The sequence below is a fragment of the Vombatus ursinus genome, unplaced genomic scaffold (assembly GCF_900497805.2).
Source record: "Vombatus ursinus unplaced genomic scaffold, bare-nosed wombat genome assembly UNPS02014973.1, whole genome shotgun sequence".
Lineage (NCBI taxonomy): Eukaryota > Metazoa > Chordata > Mammalia > Diprotodontia > Vombatidae > Vombatus > Vombatus ursinus.
The window spans coordinates 19,758,206-19,785,346 of NW_020954751.1; the positions used below are offsets into that span (position 1 = coordinate 19,758,206).

A 27,141-nucleotide genomic window follows, 5' to 3' on the forward strand; every position below is an offset into this window, starting at 1 on the left:
ATCCTTTATATTGTTGCTATAAGATCACAAATTTACAGGTGAAAAAAACTTAGAGATTAATTAGTGAAAAAGGCCCAGAGAGTTAAAGTGACTTGCTCAAGATCGCATGAGAAGATCACTACTCCTCACCAAGGTTAACTCTCTCTAACTTGTTCAAATGATCCCATTTCATCCTGTGTCCTCCAACAGATTGCCTCCTCTGTCACCCCTACTCTCACTTATTATCAATCTCTCCCTCTCTACTGACGCATTTCCTACTGCCTACAAACATGCTCCTTTCCCCTATCTTAAAAAAAAAAACCCTTACTTGATCCTCCTATATCTCCTTCCACTCTTTGTAGCTAAACTCCTTAAAAAGGCCATTTAATACAGGTGCCTCCACTTTCTCTCCTCTTACTCTCTTCTTAACCCTTAACAATCAGGCTCCTCAGCATATCATTCCACTGAAACTGCTTTCTCCAAAGGTACTAATGATCTCTTAGGTGCCAAATCCAATGGCCTTTTACCAATCCTCATTCTTGTTGACTTCTCTCTGCAGCCTTTGACACTGTTGATCACTCTCTCCTCCTTGAATATTTTCTTCTCCCTGAGTTTTCCTCTAACCATAGATGTCCCTGAGGGTTCTGACCTGGGCCCTCTTCTCTTCTCCCTCTATGCTACTTTGTTGATTTCATCAACTCCCATGGAATTAATTACCATCTCTAAGCTGATGATTCTCTAATTCTACCTATCCTGCCCCAAGCTTTTTCTCCAACTGCCTTTTGGACATCTTGAACTGGATATCCAGTAGACAATTTAAATTCAATGTCCAAAACAGAATTCATTATCTTTCCCCCTAAACCCTCCACCCCTCCCACCTTCCCTATTACTATAGAGAACAACATCATCCTGCCAGTACTTCAGGCTCACAAGCCAGGAGTCATTCTGGACTCCTCACTATCTTTCACCACCCCACATCCAAGCTGTTGCCAAGACTTGTTGATTTCACCTTTGCAACATCTCTCCAATATATCCCCTTCTCTCCTCTGACACTGTCACCGTTCTAGAACATTTCCTCACCACTTCACTCATATATTTTTCAGACTGCTGGTGGGTCTGCCTATTTCTAGTCTCACCCCATTCTAATCCATCCTCCATTCAGCCATTGAAGTGATTTTCCTAAAGCACAGGTCCCAATCATGTCATTCCTCCTCTACTCAATAAACTCCAGTAGCTCCTTATTACCTCCAGGATCAAAAAAATGTTCTATTTGGTATTCAAAGTCCTTCATCACCTAGCCTCCCCCTCCTACCTTCCGAGTGTCTACACCTTTACTCTCTCTCCCATGTACCCTTTGATCCAGTGACAGCAGCCACCTGGCTCTCAGCCCACAGATGGTAAGGGGGTCAGGCAACTGGTAAGAAAGAGATTACAGGGGCTCCTTTGCTGACACTAGTTGCAGGACTTGATTGCATTGCTCATACATCATTCCGGATCACAGCTCCAGGGCAAGGGTGAGAAGGAGCACTAGCACTCTTGAGCGTGCAGCCACACCACAACAGGGGCCCAGGTCACAGTTCCAGGGTGGAGAGTGCTTCTAGTTGCTCACAGATCAGAGAACAGGTCAGGAGAGCAGTGACCACACCTCTCCCAAGATCATACCACCTTGAAAGAACTGAAAACCAGTTCTGTAAAAAGCAGCACAAAAAACCTCAAGCTTGGGACAGCAGTCAAGAAATAGGCAGGGAAAATGAGCAAACATCAACAACAAAAAAAGGCCCTAATCATAGAAAGTTACTACGCTAACAGGGAAGATCTAAACACAAACTCAGAAAAAGACAACAAAGTCAAAACTGCTACATCTGAAGCCTTAAAAGAAAAATGTGAATTGCTCTCAGGCCCAAAAATAATTCCTGGAAAAGCTCAAAAAGGATTTTAAAAATTAAATAAGAGAAATAGAAGAAAAATTGGGAAAAGAAATAAAAGTGATGCAAGAAAATGATGGAAAAAAAGTCAATAGCTTAGTAAAGAAGGAACAAAAAAATCCTGAACAAAATAACTTAAGAAATCAAGTAGGCCAAATGGTAAAGGAGGCACAAAAATCCACTGAAGAGAAGAACACCTTAAAAAGCAGACATGATCAAATTGAAAAAGAGTCACAAAAATTCTCTGAAGAGAAAAACTCCTTAAATAGCAGAACTGGGCAAATGGAAAAAAGATGTACAAAAGTTCAATGAAGAAAATAATTCCTTTAAAAATTAGAACTGGGAAAGTAGAAGCTAATGACTAGATAAGACATCAAGAAATATTCAAATAAATCAAAAGAATGAAGAAATAGAAGAAAATATGAACTATCTCACTGAAAAAATAATTGACCTAAAGATAGATCAAGGAGAAAGATTTTAAGAATTAAAGCCATGATTACAAAAAGAGCCTACACATCATCTTTCCAGAAATTTTCAAGGAAAACTGCCTTGATATCATAAACCTAGAGGGTAAAATAGAAATTGAAAGAATCTACTGATCACCTTCTGAAAGAGATCCCAAAAGAAAAACTCCAGGAAAGATTATAGCCAAATTCCAGAGCTCTACTGTTATAAAAAATATTGCAAGCAGCCAAAAAGAAACAATTAAAATATCATGGGACCACAGGTAGGATAACACAAGATTTAGCAGCTTCAACATTAAAGGATCAGAGGGCTTAGAATATGATATTCCAGAGGACAAAGAAGCTAGGATTAAAACAAGAATCACTTACTCAGCAAAACTGAATATAATCCTTCAGGAGAAAAAAAGGACATTTAATGAAAAAGAACTTTCAAACATTTCTGATGAAAAGACCAGAGCTGAAGAGAGAACCTGACTTTCAAATACAAGACTCAAGAGAGGCATAAAAAGGTAAACAGGAAAGAGATATCACAAGGGATTCAATAAGCTTGAACTGTTTAATATGACACCTGTAATTCCCATGAACTTTCTCATTATTATGGCAGTTAAAAGGAATATACATAGACAGAAGGCATGGGTAAGTTGACTATAATGGGATGAGATCTAAAAAAATAAAATTAAAGAGAAAAAAGGGATGAATACAATGAGATATTTTTAAAAAACTAAACTAAGGGGTGAGAAAGGGATGCTATGGGAGAAGGGAGAGGTAGAATGGGGTAAATTATCTCATAAAAGAGATGCAAAAATGCTTTTACAGTAGAAGGGGGTGTGGGGTAACAGACAATGCTTGAAACTTACTCTCATCAGAATTGGCTCAAAGAGGGAATAACATACACACTCAGTTGGACATAGAAATTTTATCTTACCCTACAAAGAAGTAGGAAAGAAGGTAGAAGGTAGGGGGCCAATAGAAGGGAAGGTAGATTGAGGGAGCTGTTGGTCTGAAACAAAATACTATGAGAAGGGACAGGATGAAGGGAAAGAGAGACAGAGAAGGATATACAGGGGAAAAACAAGCATGGAGGAAAATACACAGTAATCATAACTGGAAAAATTTTACATCAGGTTTCTCTGATAAAGGAAGAATTTCTTAAATACACAGAGAACTGAGTCAAATTTATAAGAATACAGATCATTTCTGAATTGATAAATGTCAAAAGGATACAAACAGGCAGAAGAAGAAATCAAAACTATCTAAAGTCATATGAAAAAGTGCTCTAAATATCTGATTAGAGAAATGCAAATTAAAACAACTCTGAGCTACTATCCCAGACCTACCACATTGGCTAATACAACGGAGAAGGAAAATGACAGATGTTGCAGGAAATGTGGGAAAACCAGGACACTAAACCATTGTTGATGGAGTTGTGAACTAATCCAACCATTCCGGAGAGGAATATGGAATTATGCCCAATGGGCTACAAAACTACGTATACCCTCTGACCCTACCACTACTAGGTTTGTATCCCAAAGAGATTTTTTTTAAAAGTGGGTAGAGGGGAGAGGAGGATCTATATGAACAAAAATATTTATAGCAGTTCTTTTTGTGGTGACAATGAAATGGAAATTAAGGGGATGCCCATCAACTGGGGAATGGCTAAACAAGTCGTGGTATATGACTGTGATGGAATACTACTTTGCTTTAAGAAATGATGAACAGGATGCTTTCAGAAAAACCTGGAAAGACTTACATGAATTAATGCAAAGTGAACTGAGCAGAATCAGGAGAGCATTATAACAGCAATATTGAATATGATCAACTGTAAATGACTTAGCTATTCTCAGAAATACAATGATCTAAGACAATTCCAAAGAACTTAGGATGAAAAATGCTATCCACTTTCAGAGAAAGAACTGATAGAGTCTGAATGCAGATGGAAACAATTTCTTAAAACTTTCTTTATTTTTCTTGGGTTTTTTGGGGGGGAAAGGGGAGGGCTGAGTTTCCTTTCACAATCTGACTAATATGGAAATATGTTTTGTATGACTGCACATGTATAACCTTTATCAAACTGCTTATCTTCTCAATAAGGGGACTGGGGAGAGATGGAGAGAATTTGGAACGCAAAATTTTTAAAAATGAAGTTAAAAATTGTTTTTACGTGTAATTTGAAAAAAATAAAATATTGAAATGCTATAGCAAATAACTCATTTCCACAGCAGGAAAAAGTTCCTAAAGCTACTTGCTTCATGCAATAGAGCTAATTTCCTTTGCCATAACCAGCCTAGACAGAGAATTTCCACCAGTCTCCACAAAATTATGTATATATCTTTTCTCTCCACTTCCCAATTTTATCTTTTCTTACCTAAAGAGCTTTTTGTATAGTACCCTATTCAAAAGTTTTTCATTAAATAAGTTGATATTACATAAAAGTTTCAAGTACCAGTATTACTCTAATTTTTCACAAGGAAATTAACCAAACTATGAATGCCAAGAGTATTAAAAAGTATTAGTTCCTAGTTGAGTGGTCTATGCACTAAAACTTTTTGTTATTTGGTCATTTTAGTCACGTCCAACTCTTCATTATCCCATTTGATGTTTTCTTGGCAAACATACTGGAATTGGTTTGTCATTTCCTTCTCCAGCTCCTTTTATAAATAAGGAAACTGAGGTAAACAGGGTTAAATGACTTGTCTAGTGTCCCACACAGCTAGTAAATGTCTGAGGTCAGATTTGAACTCATAAAGAGAAGTTTTCCTGACTTCAGGATGAGCACTCTTCTTCCACAGTGCCACCTAGCTGTTCCACCAAAACAAAAACTGTTCCACTGAAGAAGCAGTCTAACAAAAATGAAATTTTAAAAAAAGATTCATGTCACCAAGTGATTGGGCTTACTTTAAAATATTACTGACCAACAAAGAAGCAACTTTAAAAATTTTCTAAATCATAATATTCAAAAGAGAAATATTCCCTAAATACTGATCTGCCAGGGAAAAACAGGATTAGTTAATTTGTTCAAGTACCATTTATTCTTTTCCCATCTACATTAATGAATTATTTGTTTCAAATATCCTGCTTTTGTTAGTCATTGACAGAATTAAAAGGGTTGTGAAAAATTAAAGTATATCTGATAGCACAACACAAATCCAGATTCTTCAGAAGTATCTCTACGTATTAATACATAGAAGCTCAATCTAGGAAATTCTTCAAAAACAGAAGTTTAGACAGAAATCTGATCAATATGTTCACTGTTCTTCCTTAGAGCAATATAATAGAAATCTATTATCATGCCTAATAGAACAATACAGAATTTGGTTAAACTATAAGCAATACAGCAAAAATATTTTAACAAGATTTTCACAAAATTTTATATAAAAAAACAAGCAACTGAAATTAAAATCATACTTTAACAGGAAAAAGTCTCACAGTTCATAAAAGAGAATTTTGACATATTTTGTTAATGTTTGAAAGTGAATTTCTAAAAATGTTTAACCATGCTTTACCTCTCGTATCTCATGGCCAGCTCCTCTGTACGACTGTAAATCCTCCAGAATGCCTTCTGCATCTTTTAATACTACATTCACCTGATTATAAATTTCCTTTTCAGATTCTGTGGGCTGGGCATCTAAATACCAGGAAAGTACAAGAAAGTTATAGGGGATATATATGCGTGTGCATATGCATATATATTATATCATGACGTATATCACAATAAATCATTGAGTAATCTTTCTGCATAAAAGCTTTATTTCACATATAAATTTACAACTCAGGACAGATGTGTAATGGGGTTTTTTTGGTTACTTTATTGTCTAGATCACCACCTGCAATAATGAATTCAAAGAACCACCAATTAAAATTTAAAACTATCATATTCTATTTTTTCTATTATGTTCATGGTAATGATGATATCCTATTTAAAAGGCTTCAACTATTCAAACTGAAGGTCTATTCTCATAGATTGAATAATTTTTTATATAGATTCAAATTTTCAACTATAAAGTTATTGCATGGAACATATTTTTAAGGCTTTTTAAAAAAATCCTTTCCTGTAATAAGTTCTTGTTCAATATCAATAATACAGTTTATTCCTCAAAAAGCAAAGGAAGAAGCAAGTAAAACCAAAACTTGGTCTATATAATTAATCACATATATTCAACTATATTCAACCTCAAAATGACTTTGCAGAAGACACTAATTTTGAAGTGGTCCCAAAATTTTGAAAAAGTACTTGTGGAACTAGATAAGGTTATCTAATTACAAATAGCACAATGCTAGTCACAAAGGGTGTCAGGCACATAATAATACGCTGAATACAAAGGGCATCTTTATAGTTTGCTATTACTCTAGCTAACAGAAATCTCCTAGAAATATTTCATTAGGTAGAGGAGCAAAGTACTCTACAAAATAAGACAAAATTAAAGTAGGGTTGCGGCGGGGCTGGGGCTGGAGGGAGGAGGAAATTGGAGAGGGGTGGGTTGTGACTGTGTTGATTTAAATCTCTGTTGGGAGAAACTCTCTCTACCAATGTAGATCAGCAATTGGTCATGTAATATACAACATCTGCCAAGTGGCCTGGGCCCCTGCAAGGTTAAGTGTGTGGCTCATGATCATAAAATCGTGTGTCAGAGGAGAACTTAAACCTAGGTCTTCCCCGACTTTCACAGCAGCCACTATGATAACTTTAAAAGGATATATTCTATAACAACGTATGGCTATTTGTGTTATATACTTCTTATTTCAATCCAATTCAACAAACACTGTACCCTGAAAGCAATCCCATACAAAATAATAGCATTATAATTTCTTTAAGAATTTAGAGAGGGATTGTACTTGCAGAATATTCATTATTTTATCAGTTCTGAGGTTTTACCTTATCAGAGGGAAAGTACACACCTACAGTGTTATGTTAAGGACAATTATCAATTTTGAGATTTGTTTCTCTTCAATTTAAAAATGAATCTTTTCCATTTTTTGTTACTTCTCTAAAACTGGGGAAAAAATTTAGCTTTGCAAAAGTTTCTGTCTTTCTCCCACGACCACCCTTAGAAAGTAAGTCACAAAAGAATAAAGAATAGAGAGGAAAGAGGCAAAACAGTAAAGGGATGGAAGCAAAAATGACAATAGCTGAAAAAATTGTCATGATTCTCTTTTATGCCATGACTAACTTCATAATACTAATTCACTTTTCATTACACAATACTTAAAGTAGTTAAAAATACACTAAAACTTGTTTCTAAAAATTCTCAATTTTTGACAATTACAGTATTGAAATTTTATGTAAAACAGACTTAAAATTTACTATGATTCAACAATAAAATAAAGCTGAATCTATTTGTTCAATTAACATTTAGTAAATGCTTTAAATAGTGCAAGGAGTAAGTATGCATTCACATATTCATTTATTAAAATACTCTATCCGGGACATTACCCTATACATAGAACACAAATGTTTATTGAATGAAGTTGGGTTTTTTTTTTCCAATTCTGTTTCAGTATTTCTAGATTCTTTTTGACAGAAAACTTTAAACATAAAAATAATATAGCTGTGTCCAAACAACAATTATCTTAAAACAACCATTTATATTGGCTTTTCAGTATGAATGACTTTTTAGCCTACATCACTCAGCAGTAATAGTTATTTTTTAACTGGGATTTTTTCCCAAAAAATATTAATTCAAAAGATATTAACCAAGTTTAGCTTTTGAAAATACTTACTCTAGGTGCAGTTGAAAACAATATTTTCACAGGCAAAAATATTGGCTAGTAATCTTTTTTGCATAAAGTAATTCAGTTATAAAAAATATCATTAAGAAATACATTACTGAATCCATTTAATAGGAATTTATGATGATATTTAAGATACCTGCATAATATCTATAAGGCATTTCTAAAATTAGAAAACATTTACATTAAATCATGCAAGTTTATCTGTGGATGACTAGCTGTTGACAAGAAAATGACATTTAGACACTGAGACTAACATACAAACAGAACATTATCAAGTAGCCTTAAGTAGATCTCGCAAGTGGTTATTATTGTTTAAATTAAAACTTTAGCAAACACTAAGAAATTTTTAAAAATAAAGGGAAAGATTGTGGTTTCCTCTTTTTAAAAAACATCTAGCATCACACTAAACAATTTTTAGACTATCACAGGAAAGTCACATTTATAATTTTGAAAGCTGCTGAAGACTGCTGTAGAAATGAAGACAAAAACAGGAAAAACAGCAGACAGGTAAGCACTAATTTGCTGATAGCAATTCATGCAAGAGGAGTGAAATGCTAAACACAAAATAGTATAAAAATGAGGCACATTATAGCATTTCAAATAATATCGGCATTTTTATGTAATGCAATCAAGACTTGTCACTTTTGTTTTTCTTGGCAAATCACTGCTTTACAGAATTTGAAGAAAAATGTACTATTTGTCCACCTAACAAAAGAGCATTCATTTGATAGTAACATAGTGGTACATTTACTTCAACCAGTAGGCATGCACTGATTGCTCACTAAACTTAATTCTAAAAGACATTCATGAAACAACGTGGGCATGTTTTAATTACTTCTTTTTCTGTTTAACAATGAAATAAAATGCTTTAAAATTTTTGAGAACATTGTTTCCAAAAATGGAAAGGATCATTAAATACGATGGTAAGTTCAGAGAAAATGGTCCCACAACACAAAAGGACACAAAGATAAGAAATACAAAGAAAAAAAAGGAGTCTCAACTTGGCAAATTACTGCAGTATACAGTGACTTTATGGATTCTTCACCCAAAAACAAAAAAATCCCTTGTATGAATTAAAGTAAGCTACGATGTAATGTGACTCCACTTTGACACATACACAAGTATATGCTCTGGATTTTTTTTTTTAACAGAGATGCTAACAAGCAGACCAGATATTTAAAAGAACAGATGACAAGTACTGGAAGATAGCAAGATTAAAAAAAAAAAAGAAATAGAGGGATTAACTTATTGTAAAATGTTTAAAGGCAGTCAAAGTGGTAAAAGAGATATAAGTAAAGAGGAAGTGGAGAAAGGGAAAGAAAATTCAGGAGATTTCAACAGAAAGAAGAGAAGGGATGGAATATTATACTGTTAAAAGGTCAATAATAATAAGAATAAAAGTATAGCTAAGCTTAAAGGTATAGTTCAATTAAATTCTCATTTCAATTGAAAATGATCATCTCAAACTCATTTGTTCCCTGATTTCACTTTCCTTAGAGACAAATGGAAGCATGTGTGTGTGTGTATGCGTGCCACACACACATACACACACACACATAAATATGTATATGTGTATTCTATGCATACTCTCTTAGCTCAAACAGGCTGAGAAGTGATTTTATTTAGCCACACTAAATAAAACATTATAATCAGAAAACACTTTGAAAAAGTTCTATGCCTTTGAGCAGTACTGTATATTGTCATTAATGCTTTTGGTTTTTGTTTTGTTTTTATTTAAACCAGACTGTGGTTTCATTGGTATAGCCAGCTCCCAGTAAAGTCTTTGGAAGTCTCTGGGGTACTAAAGAGGTTAAGTGACTTCTTCAGGATCACACAGAGGCAGCACAGAATCACGTATTCCTGATTGTGAGACTAGATTTCTAATCACTCAGCCAAGTTATCTCTCCTCTCTTCCTATAATCATTACCAAATACATGGAATAGTTATATACAGAAAACTAATTAAGCTTAAAGTAACCCTGATGCATGAAAATCTGGACTTAAAATAGGAAAAGTGATCAGAGGAGGATTATTTTTAAATTTTCAAATGGGTATATGCTAGCATTCTTTAAAAGTAACTATATCCTATATGAAATTACAATTTAACTAATATTCAAACATTTTAAATTAATGAATTTATTTCAAACTTATTTCTAACCTAAGCCTCACCTAATTCTAACTATGTGATATACAGGGCCAGTTCTGTTACACTGGCTTACAAGACTAGAAAAATTCTAAATGACATAAAATATCTATGTAATAGAATGATGTAAAGTTATATATGACCTAAAAGTTGTTGCCAGACAAAAGTGAACAACTTTATGCAAGAAATTGCTTATTTTCCAAAGTACATGCTCAACTATTCTTTATCATTACATAAAACACATAAGAACTAACAAATATCCTTTCCAGATTTTTAAATTGAGAAGGGATAGAAAGTTAACACGAAAACAAAAGATTGGTCTGACTGTAGTACAACTAGGGTACAGGAGTGTCTGTACTAAGAATAACTACTTCCTTAATGTGACTAAGCAATTTTATGAAGGTGTATCTCCGAAAATGATATAAACTGGAAATCATTCTTATGCTAAAAACTCACATTTAAACTTAAAATAAGTGCTAACAAAGGCCAAACTACATTTTAAAAAAATTTTCTCCACTGATACTCTGCCCAGAAGATAAGTTAAACAAAAAAGTACAAATTCGATCACATATGCAATTATGTGTCATTTTCAAATTTGATGTATTTGCTTATGGAAAATTTATAAATTAGTCCTTCACTGACATTACTGGGGACCTTTTTTGTTCTCACTAAATCATCCACTTGAATTTTATGAAACAAATTTGGAATAATAAATTTTTCTTTTCCCAAGAGGAAGTAGACCAAGACTAAATAAATTTCTAAATACTGTATTAAATTCACTGTTCTTCACTAGGCCACAGTCACACAAAATTAGGTTTATACAAAGATCAAGTGCCAAGTCTTGAACAAGATCCTGACCTATTAAAGCCAAGATTCTGTAAATGCAAGGCATCTCAAATTAAGGAAAGGAAGAAGCCAGGAGTCGGAGTAGCAGATAAAAATACAAGACAAAGTTTAAAACAGACATATATGGACTAAAATACAGCTGAAATGTAAAAGCCTCATCTAAAAAAGTAATCTTTAATGTCAGCAATCTGCTCGTCATTCCCCAAGCTGATGCCATTGAAATACATGCTTTACATGCACTTAAAACAGCGGTATTAAATTGTTGAGAAGGGCAAAGGAAATTGTTATTAATCTTCATATATTTGGCAAAAAGTTGACAAATGATTATCTTATTGATGCTAATATTAAAGAGAGCGCTATAAATTGGCACAAAAGTACAAATTTCTTAAACTACAATTGTTTTACTAATGAAACACAATATTTGGCCAACCAGACCATAAAATTCATCTTAAAAATATAGATTAGCTAAAAATCATCATGTTAACTCTTCACTGATCCTGGTTGACAGGAAAAAAGCAAAACATCACAAAATATAACTATATATTGTGTAACACTGCAAACTACATTAAGAGCTAGGGAAATAAAATAATTCATGAAAAAAGAGGCAATTATTTCTCTGGTAGGTGATTATCACTAACCAGAAATGTTTTAAATTTTTGCTTTCTTCAAACAGTTCCTTCAAAAGGGTTTAAACTTATACACAACTGTAGAAAATATAATGAAAAATAAATATCTTCACCCTTTCCTAACAATTTACTTTAAGTTCAGCTAAAATGGTAACATCCAAACTAAAACAACTATTTGACATAATTTTTAAAAAATTTGATAGAAACAAGCTAAAGCAATAATGGACAGCCAAAAAGCAAAGCAGTTCCACATGCAGAGCAATCAATTACACTTACCTGCCATTCTTAGACCATATTACAATAGGTCATGCAACATAAAACAAACAGAAGGCAAATTACTTAAAGGTCTGTGAACCACTTTCTGTTTTTGTTTTTAATTTTCATTTAGCATCAATTCGGGAAGAGGGGCAAAGAATATATGACTGAGATGCATTAAAAAATTTTCAAGCTGCACAAAGTAGGCAATTCTCTGCCAAAATTGACTAAATTAGGTTCACACTTACCTTTTAATATTATGCCCAAATTACTGAGCTGTGAATGGCCTTCATGAACAAATTTATAAATAAGATATTAAAGTACTGGGACAAAATAATTCAATATTGGTGAAGTTATCTTGAAATACAGTACGTTACCTCCAGATATTACTTCTCCTAATAAATCTGGAGATGCTTTTCTAGCAGCATTTCCACCAAAATTATTTCATTTAAATGTTTGTATTGATAGATCTTGAGATAAGAGAGTATATCCTTCTTATAAATACAACTACACTGCAATAAAGCAAAATAAATGTTTATCTCAATTTGATGAATGAAATAATATGGGCTGTTTCAAGAAGGCAACAGAAATTTTATCCAACAATTCATAGCTCAGTCATGCAAAGCGGTTATAAAGATGGCTAAGTGAAGACATTCATTTAGTGCAAGACAAACGCAGTCTACTGCAGGCAAAGAGAAATAGATATATAAAATCATCTTCTCACTTTCAAAATCAAGGAAAAAATTTGGCCCCTGCTCAAGGTCTGTGCATGTCAAAACTTTAAGAAGATTCCCCATGTTAAGGTACCTGTCAAGACAAGAATGAGAAAAGAGAGAATATCCCTTTATAAAAAGATACATCTGAAATATAGTAGAAAAATAGTAGAGCGGAAAGAGAAGCTCTTCAGGTATGAACTCATCCTTCAGGCTACCCACTCTGTGAACAGGCAAAGAACAACCTTTATTCTCAAGGTATCGACCTGTAGGACCTAGAGGTGAAATGTGGTTTTCCTGTATAAAACGACACATTGTCACTATATTTCTTCTCAAAGTTTTCCTAAGAGGTTTGATTAAAGGCCTTATAGTGAACAATTCTTTCAGTATTTCAATAGTGCTAGTGTTCTGAGCATTTGTATTCTACTATTTGATCAAAAATAATTTCATCTGAATTTTTTATATTATATTTGAGTAGACTTTATCTTAAAATTGAATATTAAAAAATTATTGCACAGGTATATTTTAACTCTTTAATTTAAAAGTTTTCTATAAAACTTACATGTCAATATAAGTAATAATACTCTTTAAAATTTTGGACAACACTATTACAAAATCAAGTTTCTGATTTTTTATCATTTGATCAGGTCACCATCTAGTAATGGAAAAAAACTAAACTAGACTTGGTTATGTATATCCATAGTTACTATCAAACTGCTCAGCATAGTCACTAAAGCACACAATGAGAATTTTCATCATAAGGCTACTTGCTTCATGGACCAATGAGAGGACAGCACTGGATACAAAGACTCAAATGATATTAGCAAATGAAAAACCAAAAAATTATGTCACAATGTTCAGCAACTACTAGAGGAAAAATCATGCAACCTCTTTTTTCCATGTTTTACCAACAAATTGGCTTGCCTTCACTGTGGTGGTAGAAATAAACAATGTTTCACCATTACCATAATGCACCAACTGTGAAAGGCTGAAGAGACTTACTTTCAAAATCCAAGAAAAAATGTGCTGCATTGTGGTCTATGTCCCTGGTTAGCACCTTAATGAGATTACCCATGCCAGCAAACCTAAAAATAAAAATGGCAACATCATTTAGTTCCAGTAAAAAAAAAAAAGTTTTAAGCAGAGGCCTGGGATTCATCGAGGGCGGCTTTTCCATGGCTCCCCAGCAGGTGCAGGTCAGGTTTATGGGTTCTTGCAACTGAAAGGTTAGGAACACAGAAACATTTGGCTCTTACTCCTCCCACTTTTGTACTTCTCAAAAAAAATATCAAATCATAAAAAAGATTAGATTTTCCATATACTTGCAATATTTATTTTTACTACCAACATCTGTCACTACATTACATACTTCATAAATCTTCTAATAAAATACTGAAGGCAGGAATACAAAAAGAAAAAATCTTCAACTTAAAATTAAAACATCCAAAGTAGATTTCTCAGAATTATATTACATCTGAAATGGAAAAGTTTTCTATTATAATGATGTTTGTGTTGCTTCTTTACTAGTTATACCCCTATTCTGGACAGCAAGGGAATGAGTTCAAGTTATTAACTACTGAACAGATTAAGTTAATTTAATTTTTACCAAAATTTCTCATATTCTTGCCCTTCCATTACACACACACACAGAGGGAAGGTGTCTTTTCTATTAAAATGTACATTCACAGAAAACTGCAATTCTAATATCCCAGTTAAATTTCAATAACAATCTGACTAAATTCTCATGAGACAAAGCCTGTAGAGAAGACCAAAGAAAAACTATGACAGGTGTTATCTAGAAGTAGCTGGTGAGCAATCTTTCTATAACAATAATTCAGACTTAATGTTACTGTCTTACAAAGCAGTCTGTCTTATAATAAACAGTATATCTGTGTAATCTGCTCCTTTCTGTACCCCAGTCTACATAATTTTCAGATACTTTAAAGCAATGGCCTAGAGAGTTCTGAAAACCACAGGTTTTAGAGAAAAGAAATAGCTGTATTATTTATTTTATATCAAAGCTTAATCAAGACAGAAATATACAGCAAAATCTAAATTAAAAAAAATACTACAAGCCAATAATGAGCACTGGAATTATTTTCCCTTTTAAAAAAAAAAAAATAGTATACTGTCCTCAGTATATGAAGACTGTAGATAATGATGTATAAATGTCACCTCATTACATAAACATCATTTTGAGAGAATAAAGGTCAAACATAAATATGAATTCATACAAATATTAATAACATACGATGTATCAATTTAAAGGAAAAACATTACCCTCACAAATAGTTTTTTTTTAAAGCTTGAAATTTCTTTACTAGTTCTACTCAATGCAAGGATTTAGAAGATTTATAAAAGATAATTTCATGACCACAACAAAAATATGTGGCTTCATGCTATAAAGAGATATTAAGTTATCCAGATAAAAACTATCAGTTTTTGCCAAGGCTAATATCACTAAAAGTATTCCTAATACTGATGAGATTTTTAATATACAATCTTTAATTCAGATCATTTTAAATTTAGCCCCCAAAAATGGTATCCTTTCTTACAACTAGTAAACAACCTTTACTTTTCCTCATAGTGATAAGCAAAATAGGAGGTAAGATTATATAGAAGCCAAAAGTCACAAAATAACTGCTAATTTTTACCCCCAATTTCCTTCAAGAAATCAACAAGCACTTCTTATGCACTTACAATGAGCTCAGCACTGGGGATACATGGAAGTACTCAACTTACAAACAGGCTATTTCAAAGGTTCTTAAGTATTTTGGATGTGTTTCTTAGGTTCCCAGGCTAGCCCATAAATGACTGACTTAGTTGAATTAATAGTCTATGTTCTCTGCATCTTAGGGCATGGCATAACTAGGTTCAAAATAGAAGACACTGACAAGGAAGAAGAGAGTTTTATACTCCTTTCCTACATACATACAAGGATAACTAGAAACAAAATTTTGAAAAAGGCAGAATTTACCTTTAGTATCCACTCAACTATCTTTTCATCCCACTCTTCTATCCCCAGTACCTCTCTCTGTTTTCCCAGGCACTCAGATTTTCAATATCCTCAGCCTTATTAAGGCTTCCATTATGGTACTCCAATCAGGCCTATGTTACCTTCCCAAAGTATTCCAAGCTCCAAAACTGCTTATGTTCCTTCTTTCCTAATTAAAACTCCCATCCTCTCAGTATAGTAAACCTTAGATGTTAGGCATTTAATTTAGCAAGCATTAAGCACTATTGTAGGTGCTAGGGATTAAAAAATGATAAAGGCACAGTTCCTGCTCTTAAAGAGCTTGGAACCTAATGGGAGAATGAATTATATACACAAATAACACAAAGTAAACTGTAGGTTCAAACGAAAGATCCATGTAAAGTGCTATGAGAAAATCAAAGGACAATTTACTTCCTTCTTAGAGAGAAAAGAAACGTGAGAGTAAGAAGGATAAGTGAAAGTTTCGCTGGGATTATGTCACCTTGGATCCTGCCTGATGAAAGAGAATAATTCCCATGAGTAGAAATGAAGCAAGATGGGGAAGAATTTTTCTTCCCCAAGAAGGCAAGAAGGCATAGAGAATGGAAAATGATGGTGGAAAATGCAGGTACAGAAAAGAACAAGACAAGAACAGGGGAAATAAGTCATCATATGAGACAGAGGTGAAAACATCAACCGAAGCTGGAAGAAACCAATATGGCCAGACTCTGAATTCTCCCTAATGAGTAAATGACTCTTGATTGATCTTTCTGTTTTGTTTCTGAGAGAGGAGGTGTTAAACCCCAATGAATTTCTACTTGGCAGATTATCAAGGTAACAAAATAACCTTAAAAATTGGAAACTGTGGGAGAAGTCTGGTCCCAGATGGGGGACAGCGCCATTTCTTTTAAACTATTTCTACTTTTCATAACTTTTCCCTTTAACCACTTTTAAACTTCAATTCTCTAAAAGCTATAAGCTTTTTTCAAAATGGCTTCTATGACAACAAGGTTGATGGCCTCCCCAATGAAGGAACTGAAAGTAAGGGCAATCATTTTAATTTATGATATAAAAAGGTTGTACATAAATTGGGGACTCGAATATAACAAAAATAGTATTATGGTAGAACAAACATCAAAGGTACCAAGAGATGGAAACAGCATAGGGTAAAATGAAAACAGCACAGGTTTTAGTGTTTAAAAAGAAATAACTTTAGGTTAAAGTTTTAGTTCTCATATTTGATAACCATCTAATCCTCTAATCCTAAACAAGACATAATCTCCTAGAGGCTTAGTTTTCTCATTTGTAAAACAGGAATAATACTTTCACCACCTACCCTCACAAGATTATTGAGACTATAAATATCAACTTTTGTAATAAGGTAGCCAGGTTGTTTCCTTTAAAATACTAAGTTTCATTCTTTACCAATGCAGAGAAAATAAGGGATAATTCTATAGGAAACAAAAAGAATATACAGAGAAAAAAATCCTTTATTCATCTTTTTTATAACCATATGATTGTCAATATTCAATTCAACCTATTAAAAACGTATGCAGCCACTATTTGCAAGACACTAAAGCACTATAAAGATAAATAATTTCATGTCCTCAAGGAAGTTAAAATGTTAACAATTTTTCATACCTAAGTTTTCCTTTCTGCTAGAAACTAAAATAAAACATCACTTTCTACAAACAAATTACAACTCAAACTGGATAAGCATAAATACCAGGCACCAAAATGACTTTGCCATTTTTGACAGGAATAGCACAATCATCAATAAGATACTAGCCAAAATGTGACCCACCCCTCTTCAAACAATATGTATCTTGACATTTCAAACTCTCTTTTAATCAATTAAATCCTTAAGCTAGCTGACCAATCATCTGATACACTGAACCGGAAGGTCAAATCCCGTTTCTATTTAGCCAATGTACTAATAATGATTTTAACATTTTAAAATACAATAAAATATCATTTAAAAATGTAAGATCCATTTTTAGCTCCTTGCACTATACAAACTGCCGGCCCTTTAGTTTACTGACCCCTAAGTTACAGAATGAGTTATAATCACTACATAGGCTACAATGTAGGCTATTACAAACCTACGTCCTAAGTTCTTAGACGTTTTCAATTCTTTTTTTATGTTCATTTTTAATTCTGCAGAGCTTGTGATCAATGACAGACAACACAATTAACAATTATATTGCTTCTGAGGGGCAATGAAATCTTCTTTTCCAGCTGTTGAAATATGGTCCTAAAGAAGTATAACTTTACTGTCAAGTGCTGCTAGAAATAACCAGTTTACAAACCTCCTTATAAAAATATAAGAGCCTCTGGAAAACAGGATCTCAAAGATGATTCACTGTGGAACACATACTTAATATATCTGTGATCTTCAAAGGTACTTTGAAGTCTTACCTGATTTCCCCTCTCTCCCACCAATTCCTGGTGCTCTTCTCTTCTCTAACTACATGGTCCTTAACTACCTCACATTGATGTGTATTTTTTCTCTTATTTATATTGTCTCCTCCCCCTATCTGCACATTACAACATAAGATCCTTGAGCAAGGATTGTTTCATTCTTTGTACCTACATAACAATAGGTGTTTTTAAATGCTTGAGAACTATTCCCTCAAATGGTGCAAATCACAACCCATTCGTGACTTTTCATACAATGCTCATCCATGTTCTCTCAGAAATCTGCTAAACCACCCTGTGTTGAATTATTTTCAGAGGCTCTTATTCTTAGCCATCTTGTTTGTCAATGTCCACTCCTCCATGAGAGCCAAGCAAAGGAAGAAAGGAATGTGCAAGCTGAAACAAAAAAAACGAAAAAATGAGGCAAAGACCCAAGTACTTTGACTGTGCTGAACACAGAAGTCACAGAAGCAGAGAGGTAATGCCAGATCCCTGGTCACATCTGGCAGAAACCTTAAGTAGACATCACCCTAGTGAAAGACAATAACAGCTCTCCTACCTGATGCAGAACTCTCAGTTCTACCATAATCTTATCATTATGTGATTCCTCCCTAACAAAGGACATTTTATCTTTTAATCCAATATTTACCTGCTGCCTGAAATCAATTCACTTAATTGTGTGCCATAGACCCTCCTGTTATTCCGGACTGATTAGGATTTTTCGGTAGCTAAGTGTAGCACTTATATAAGTCTACTCCATTTTTTGGTTGGAAAAAAAATTATTTTGAGAGGCAGTGTGGTTTAATTTAAAGAGAGCCAGCAGGATTTGAAGTCAGAGAACATGAGTTTGAATCTCAACTCTGCTATTTACTACTACCTTGTGACCTAATTTACTACCTGAGCCTCAGTTCTTCATTTGTAAAATTAGGGAAGTTGGATTAATTGACCTCTGAGAAACCTTAGAGTTCTAAATCTATAATACTATGTTCTGCCCAAGTATTGAAAGCTCTTTAAGCCTTTTTATATTTCATGGGCGTTAAGTGGGACAATTAAACTGTCTGTTTTCCCTCATTCTCCCTATACATACATACATACATACATACATACATACATATATATATAGATAGATAGATATAGATATAGATATAGATATATATGATTAACCTGCCTCTCTGTCTGATCATCTATTTCCTGAATTAAATCCCTCATGTCATTTCTGAGGCATAGGTCATCACTGGGAATAAACTGTTGACTTTGAGTCATGACCCAACTCAGATTCTTTGGAGACATTCCAAAATTCATAACAATATAGTTATCACCAGGATAATACTTATATCTAAAAAGACAGGCTTTTATGCCAGGAAACAGAATAGGATCATTAATAGTACTGCAAAGATATAGTTCCTTTTAAGAAATTAAAGAGGCTAAAGGCCTTTATGAGACTATTCATAAAACAAAATACTTGTATGTCATAAATGCTTCTTCCAAGAGAATTGAAAGGGTCTGAATATGGTCAACACCAAAAAGCATCATAAAAATTAAACTGACTATATCTTAACCAAAAGAAAATGATTAGTTGTTGATGTTAAAAGTCTTATCAAAATCGGCTATCTATGTAGATTCAGACCTTTGACTACTTAGAGCCAAGTCAAAATTAACACCAAAACTGTAGAGTGTTGGTGAGAAGGCACTGCAATATTTATTTACAATCCCAACAACTTCACACTGACCTATTAGTCAAAGAAACCATAGTTCTTACTTCCTTCTCTATTTCCTGTTACTAAAATTTGTTGTTTATAGCTTCAGAAAAAGTTATTTGAAATTTCTATCTTCTAAAATTCTTTGTCTTAAAAGAAAAAATCATAATTAACAAAATCAATATTCAGTGTTAAGAACATATTCTAATATTAGACATTTTAACATGTTATTTAAAATGTATTTCCAAACTAGATTTTAAAAACCAAAAAAACTTTCAAAAATATTTAATAATTCTAAGTTGCTTATATAAACTAACCTTTCTACAACTGACCTATAAACTAAGCTCTTCAAGGGAAAAAGCTATTTTTCAACAAAAAAGTTTAAAATTTGGAAAACTTTTATTTTGTTATATAAATGGAACACAGATCAAATGACGTCAATCTCCAATTGGCCTGCATTAAAATATCAGCACATATTAAAAAAAATTCCAAATAACCAAACTAAGTGGTCAACAAACAAAAATTTATACCAAAAACTAACGATATAAGGAAGTCAAGGAAGGTTAACAAGATTTCAATAAAATTTAAAACAAAACAAAAAGAATTCCAATAGTTGTCTAATTTTTTTCAAAAAGAAAAGAATTTATAAAGGCAACTGATTCCTGTACCAAATAATACCTCAAAAACATTTTTAACTTCTATATAAAGGAATAAATTTCATAATCTAAATTTAAATCACAGAAGAAGCTAGGAGGTGCAAGGCCTGGAGTCAGGAAGAAGTAAGTTTAAATCCAGCCTCAGATATTTACCAGCTTTGTGACCCTGGGCAAGTCATTTAACCTCTGTCTGCCTCCATTTCCTCATATGTAAAATGGGGGTATATGAGCATCTATTTCCCATGATTGTTGTGATGATCAAATGAGATAATATTTGCAAAGTGCTTTGAAAACCTTAAGGCACTTATATAAATGCTAATTACTATATTTTTATCCAACTGAAATAAAACAGTAAAAAAAAATTTTAGAGATCAGAGGTTACTACAGAGATAAGATCATTTAAGTCTAACCTCATTATAAAGTGAACAAACTGAAGGACAGAGAAATTAAATTGCCCAATAATATGGCATTTAATACATATTTCTGGAATAACATAAACATTTGTAGGTAGCAGAAAATAACATGCATGGAATTCAGGTGACTTGCATTCAAATCCTATCTCAAACACTTACTAGCTGTGTGAACTTGAACAAGTCACCTAACTAGTTTGCCTCAGTTTCCTCAACTGTTAAATTAGAATAACAATAGCACCTACCTCCCAGGGCTGTTGTGAGGACAAAATGAGATAATATTTGTAAAGTTCTTAGCACACAGTCTGGTTCATAATAGGCACTATAAAAAGCTAGCTATTATTATTAATAACATTTAAGATCAAAATAGCAACTTTATATTATACATCTGACTATATGCAGTAAATCAAAGCTTCTCTCCCCTCTGGTTATTTGTGATTTGTTAACATTAAATGTGAGCAAACTTTTTTTTTTTACTGGACCTATAATTTCATTCAAATTCAGGGAGATCCTGGTGGTGAGCCTTTACCAACATAGACTGCTATTTCTCTGTGACTTGCAGTCTTAGAGAATTGCCTACGTCACTGGGAGGTTAAATATCTTGTCCAAGTACATAAAATCAGGCAATTGTGTCAGTGGCAGAACCTTCAACACTGGTCTTTTTGACTCAGGCTGGTGCTACCTCTCAAATAAAATGTATTGAGAAAAAAAGATATGAGCTGAATTTTATATCTTAAGTCTCTTTCAGCTTTAAGTGCTATGATTTTATAAAGCAAAATATTTATATACAGTCAATCAAACACTGGAGGAAACCTTAATTCAACAAGTTCTACATTCTTAGATGAACCTTCTATTTATGAATCCATTATAAATAATCCAGGACCATAATATAAATGAAAAATAGAGAACAAATGAATATTTTTTAAACCAGGTTACTCTAAAGTTATTCAACTAATGTTTAGGAAGATGCAAATATGGTTTGTGTGTGTATGTGTATATGTGTGTGTGTCATACAAAAACTATAAAACAGTATAAACTGTCTACATTATCAACGTTTTCGAGTCTAAATTAGCTTTATTGTACACAGAACATTCCCTTTAAAATAATATGGGCCTCAAATTGTTAAGATCAAGTTCTAACTCTGGCAGCCTAGAAGTAAAGAATTTCTCCAGATCTATTTAACACACACCTCTCTTTTGGGAAGTGATGTCAGTATACAAAATAAACTGTACCAGCTTTATTTTGTGGCATTTAATTGAGTATACTACCTTGTATCAACGACTTACTTTATGAGTACTCTAAAAACAGAAGACTTGTCTCCTTCAAAAAAAAAAACTTACTAAAGAAAGTAAATAAAAATAAAGTTAAAATATGGGGCTTATATTCTTAGCTACTCTAACACTATGTGGCATTAAAACATCACAAGTTGGCTGGCTACCATTTTTACTGCTATCCTACAATGTCATTATAGGACACTTAAGTAACTCCTTTGTACGCAAAATCAAAAGGAGTCACATGGACTAACAATCATCTCCTGTGACTAGCCAAGTTTAAACAACAGCAACAATTTTCAGAAAAATGAATTTTCCAAGTGTTATGCACCACGGTGCCAGTCTATTATTATTATTACTACCCAAAATGAAGTAGCATGTGATAAAATGTGAATGGAAAAGCATTTTACCTGCATATTCCAGAGTTCAATATTCTTTGTTTCTTGATAAAATCACTAACACCTAAAAGAGAACAGGAATCTGGACTCTCAGGACTGTGTTGGATGTTGAAGTCATCAGATCTTGCAGGGGAAACAACCCCGAACTCAGGTCTTAGCAGCTAAAAGGAGGAAATTATTTTCATGTGTTTTGTATTAATATACTAAAACAAAAATTTAACAAAACTTGTATTATAGACCCAACTCAGTCCATTCAATATTTACTAGAGACTGAAAAGAAATCTGTTATTCAAACTATAAGGTAGATTTGATTTTATGACCTTAAAAGGGCTAAATTACTTGAAGTATTATTAGCTGTAGTGTAAACACCATAATAGCACAACTAGAATTCCTTATTTTAAATAAAGCCCACCCTTCTGAAATTTCAAGCTAAAAAAACCAATAAAGAAGGCTCTATTTTACTGTACAAAAGTTTAATCTTGGAAATTTTTAGTCTAGAATGTTACACAGGTTAGAAAGTTAAGTTCTGTTGGCCCGGGTAATGGTATAACATAAGCTATTAAGAAATGTACATACTCTGACATGCAATTCCTGATTTATTTTGCAATGGTAAATTTATTACTGAATCCTCACTTTTCTTCCTCAAGTACCAGAGTGCACATACTTATTTTTTTAAGTAAATGAAAAGTATTTTGTTTTGGTAATTTTAGACCATTTTTAAGATAAATGGAAACAGATTAGGGTAGTACAAAAGCAAGACTAGCTATCACTAAATCAAACTGAACAATCCAAAGTCACAATAACACTGAGTGTAGAGTCTAAAGATTGGCATAAAGGAAATTTCTATCATCTGGAGAGAATGTAAGGGAGACAAGTGAAGAGCTAAGAGTATGTGCAATCAATCAAAAAAGAATTTATAAAGCACTTACTATTAAGTGCCAGATACTGTGCTAAGTGTTGGGGAAATACAAAGACAAAAATGATACTGTCCTGGCTTTAAAGAAGCCTATGAGCAAGTACTACAAAAGTACTTCCAGACTTAAAAAAATGAACAAAAAAAAACTAATTAGTATCTCAATCTTTCAACTAAATATGTTCAAATCAAGCCATTCAGTCATTTTTCTTCTATGACCATATAGTATGAATCTTATAGACGTGAAAATGCTATTTTCTTTAGAGAAATTATCATCATTTTTGCTCAGAAACATATTTCTGCAGTAATTTTACAGTTAGCTAATATTACATTTTTCACACATGGAACCACAATGATATGTGATAAATAATTTGTTCACATAATAAAAATAAGCTACAAAGAATATGATGTAAATGCAGCTGTGAATATTTTAATTCAAAGTTTCTTAAATACTATCAAAATAAAAGCTATTAAAACAAGGATTTTCATAGAATGATTAAAATGTGTACAGCAAACCTAAGATGTACCCCAAAGTATGTGTCATGCTGAATTATACACCACACACACACACACACACCTTTTTCAAGAAATCCACAACCGGGTGAATAAATTCAAATATTGAAGCACCCACTATGGGAATGGTGCATCCTAAATGTTGGGGAAATAAAAACCAAAAGTAAATAATTCCTGTCCTCAAGAAGCTTGCATTCTACTTATAATTTCTAAAGTTAAATCATTTTGTTTTAATAAATGTTAGTTGCACATTAAATAATTCAAGTCTCTAAACCAAATGCAGGACACCCAAATAATATAAGTCTCCACCATGAAAGGCAACATGGACCAGAGAAAATATTTCTTCTGCCTATTGAGATGATTGTCCCAGGATGCTCTGAAGGAAATTTGTTCCTACAGAAAGAGGAGGAAGAGGGGAGAAAGAGAATGACGGTACTACAAGGAAGAGAAGGAGGACACCACAAATACTGCTCCCTCTTAATGGAATCATAGAATAGAGATGAAAGATCCCTTAGAAGTAAACTAATTATTCAAACCCATTCCTGCAGTAGATATCCCTTCCACAAAATCCCTAACAAGAGGTCATCTAGTCTCTGCTCAAAAGACTTCCAGAGATAGAGAACTCAAGACTTCTAAAGGCAACCGAAATTGTTATGAAGTTTTCTTCAGATCAAGTTAATATGTTCCTGTCTCTAGCTTTTATACATTGATCCTAATCTACCTAATAAATATTTGAAAGCAGCTATACTATCATCTCCTCTGCTCATCAAGTCTTTTCATCTCCTGGCTAAACATTCACAGTCAATCTTTAAACCAAGTGATTAAAAACTACTCTTTGAGCAAAGCCATTCAAACAGTTCTAATACACGTAACCATACTATTATCTATCCTGGTTGTTTTGTTGTTGTTATTGTTTTCTACTATTATTTAATAAAGGTATATTTGGTAAATGAATTAACTAATTTGTCTTATTACAAATAATGTCTATTTTATAAACATGGGTTATAATATTTCCTAGAGGTTTTTTTCGTTTTTGTTATTTTAAGAGCTCTGAACTGGGTAGCTTAATAAAAAGAATACTAGAAAAGATTTGGAGTCCTAGCTTCACAAACTAAATGACATCAAAGAAAAATCACTTATTTCTGGACTTCAATTCCTCCATTTGTAAAAGGAAGAGTTTGGACTAGATGGAAATTAGAGTGATTGAGGAAAAAATGAAAAAGAAATGAGACCTATGGAAGAAAAAATTGGAAAGGGAATTAACAGCTTGATATAAGAAGTACAAAATCTTGCCCAAGCAATAAAGACCCTGAAAATTAGGGCAGACCAAACAGAAACCAATCAAGAAATATTAAAATAAAGTCAAAAGGCTGAAGAGGAAAAAAAAAAAAACAACAAGAAAATCTTAGGCATCTTACAGCACAAACAACTGAATAGGAAAATAGACTATGGAGTGAAAAATTAAGAATTATTGGACTATATGAATGTCACGACCCAAAAAAAAGTACCTAGACATGAAGTTTCAAGAAATTTTAGAAAACTGTCCAGATCTGTTAGAACCAGATGGCAAAGTGGAAACAGAAAGAATCCACTGGCCATCTCCCAAAAAAAAACCCAAAATGAAAACTGCCAGGAACATCATAGCTATAACCCAGAGCTTCCATCAAAGGAAAAATATCGCAAGCTAGCCAGAAAGAAAGAATGCAAGTTGTAAGGAGCTACAGTCGGGATTACCCACAATTTAGCAGCCATAAAGGAGGGGAGAACTTGACATAGGATGTTCAGAGGATTTGGGCTAATAGCCAAGAATGACTTACCCATCAAGACTTTAATGTAATAGAGGAGCTTCATAACCACCCCTTGAGGTAGGTACTACAAATACTATTATTATTTTACAGATGAGAAAACTGAGACTCTGAAAAGTTAATTGGATTGTCCACAGTCACATAATTAATAAATGTGTAACCCACATCTTTCTAATACCAAGTCCAAAACATAATACACTCATTAAACCATAAGCAAAAATAATTGTTTAGGAATAAATAAATAGAAGGCAAGGTTTACTTATAAGCTCATGGCCCTCACCCATAAATGATAGATTTTAGATATGTTTATTTATCTATCACAGTAGTTTGATTTATAAGAACCAACAATAACTTAACTAAAGAAAAATATATACTTATAAGTATAGCTTAAAATTAACTTGATATACACTGTGTCTAAGTTCTTTCAGGAAACGTAAGTATTAATGTTTTTTAACTAAGAAATAGCACCTCTTTTGCTCTGATCAACTCCTCTCAAAGATCCTGAGGCAAAGGCATAGAGACTGTGGGCATTCTAATCATCTGCTACACTACCTTTTAACCCCACTTTTTGTCTCATCCCCAACCTTTTCAACCCTGCAGTTCCTGTGTCCCATTCCAACTCTGACACTCTTTCCACAGTGCTCTCTGTAATTTCCATTTCATAATGAACTTAATACTCTTTATTCTGCATCTCTTCTTCTCACATAACTTCCATCTACTTGTACTCATGAGACCTGGTTTGCCCAAGATGACACTGCATCTATAACCATCTTCTCCTACTTTCAAATTAGATACCACAAAGAAAGCACAAACTCATTAAGTGCAAAACTAAACTCATTATCTTCCAACAATCCTCTCAATTCACCCCCTTTCAAATTTTACAATATAGATTCAAAATAAGCAATATCTTTCTCTAACTCATGATAATTATTTTATTCAAGAGAAAAAATGGAAGAGGGCATGGTTTTGAAATTTCAATAAAAACTGAATGGCATCTTTTAATGCCAGGTTATTTCTCTTAAAATGGTAGGAAAACTAAATGCTGTCTGGTAGAAATTAGGTTTAGAACAATATCTCATAACATTTACCACAATAAGTTTTAAATGGAAAGAAGGGATAGAATTCTCACAAATACAGATAGGAGGATAATTCTTCATTAAATAAGTGATTAAGATAATAATAAAAGATGAAATATATATTTTGATAAAAATAACACTGAAAAGTTTTGACAAAAACAAAATCAAGGTAGTTAGAATGAGAAAAGAAACAGGCAACTGGGAAAAAATCATTGCAGCAAATCTCTCTTAATAAAGATCTGATATGCAAGATATAAACAATAGTTATTCTCCACTACATAAATGATCAAAGGATATAAAAAAATGTTCTAAATCATTAAGAGAATGCAA

The 27,141-nt window shown here is 33.0% G+C and overlaps 1 protein-coding gene across 5 annotated transcripts in view; it reads right to left on the reverse strand.

Moving 5' to 3' along the window:
* The window catches only part of LOC114030666 (protein FAM49B), a 201,009-nt gene that overhangs the window by 24,348 nt on the left and 149,520 nt on the right, over positions 1–27,141 (reverse strand). Inside the window, exons 1-4 of one of the 5 annotated variants that reach the window (XM_027845514.1) lie at positions 23,995–24,015; positions 22,517–22,665; positions 12,692–12,774; positions 5,872–5,993 (exon numbers count right to left, since the gene is read on the reverse strand). In XM_027845514.1, the coding sequence (XP_027701315.1) occupies positions 5,872–5,993; positions 12,692–12,764 (195 nt within the window). In that variant the 5' untranslated portion in view covers positions 12,765–12,774; positions 22,517–22,665; positions 23,995–24,015. Of the gene's footprint in view, positions 1–5,871; positions 5,994–12,691; positions 12,775–13,682; positions 13,766–22,516; positions 22,666–23,994; positions 24,016–27,141 lie in introns of those variants that run through there. The other 4 variants (XM_027845515.1, XM_027845517.1, XM_027845518.1 and 1 more) reach the window with 4 other exon arrangements.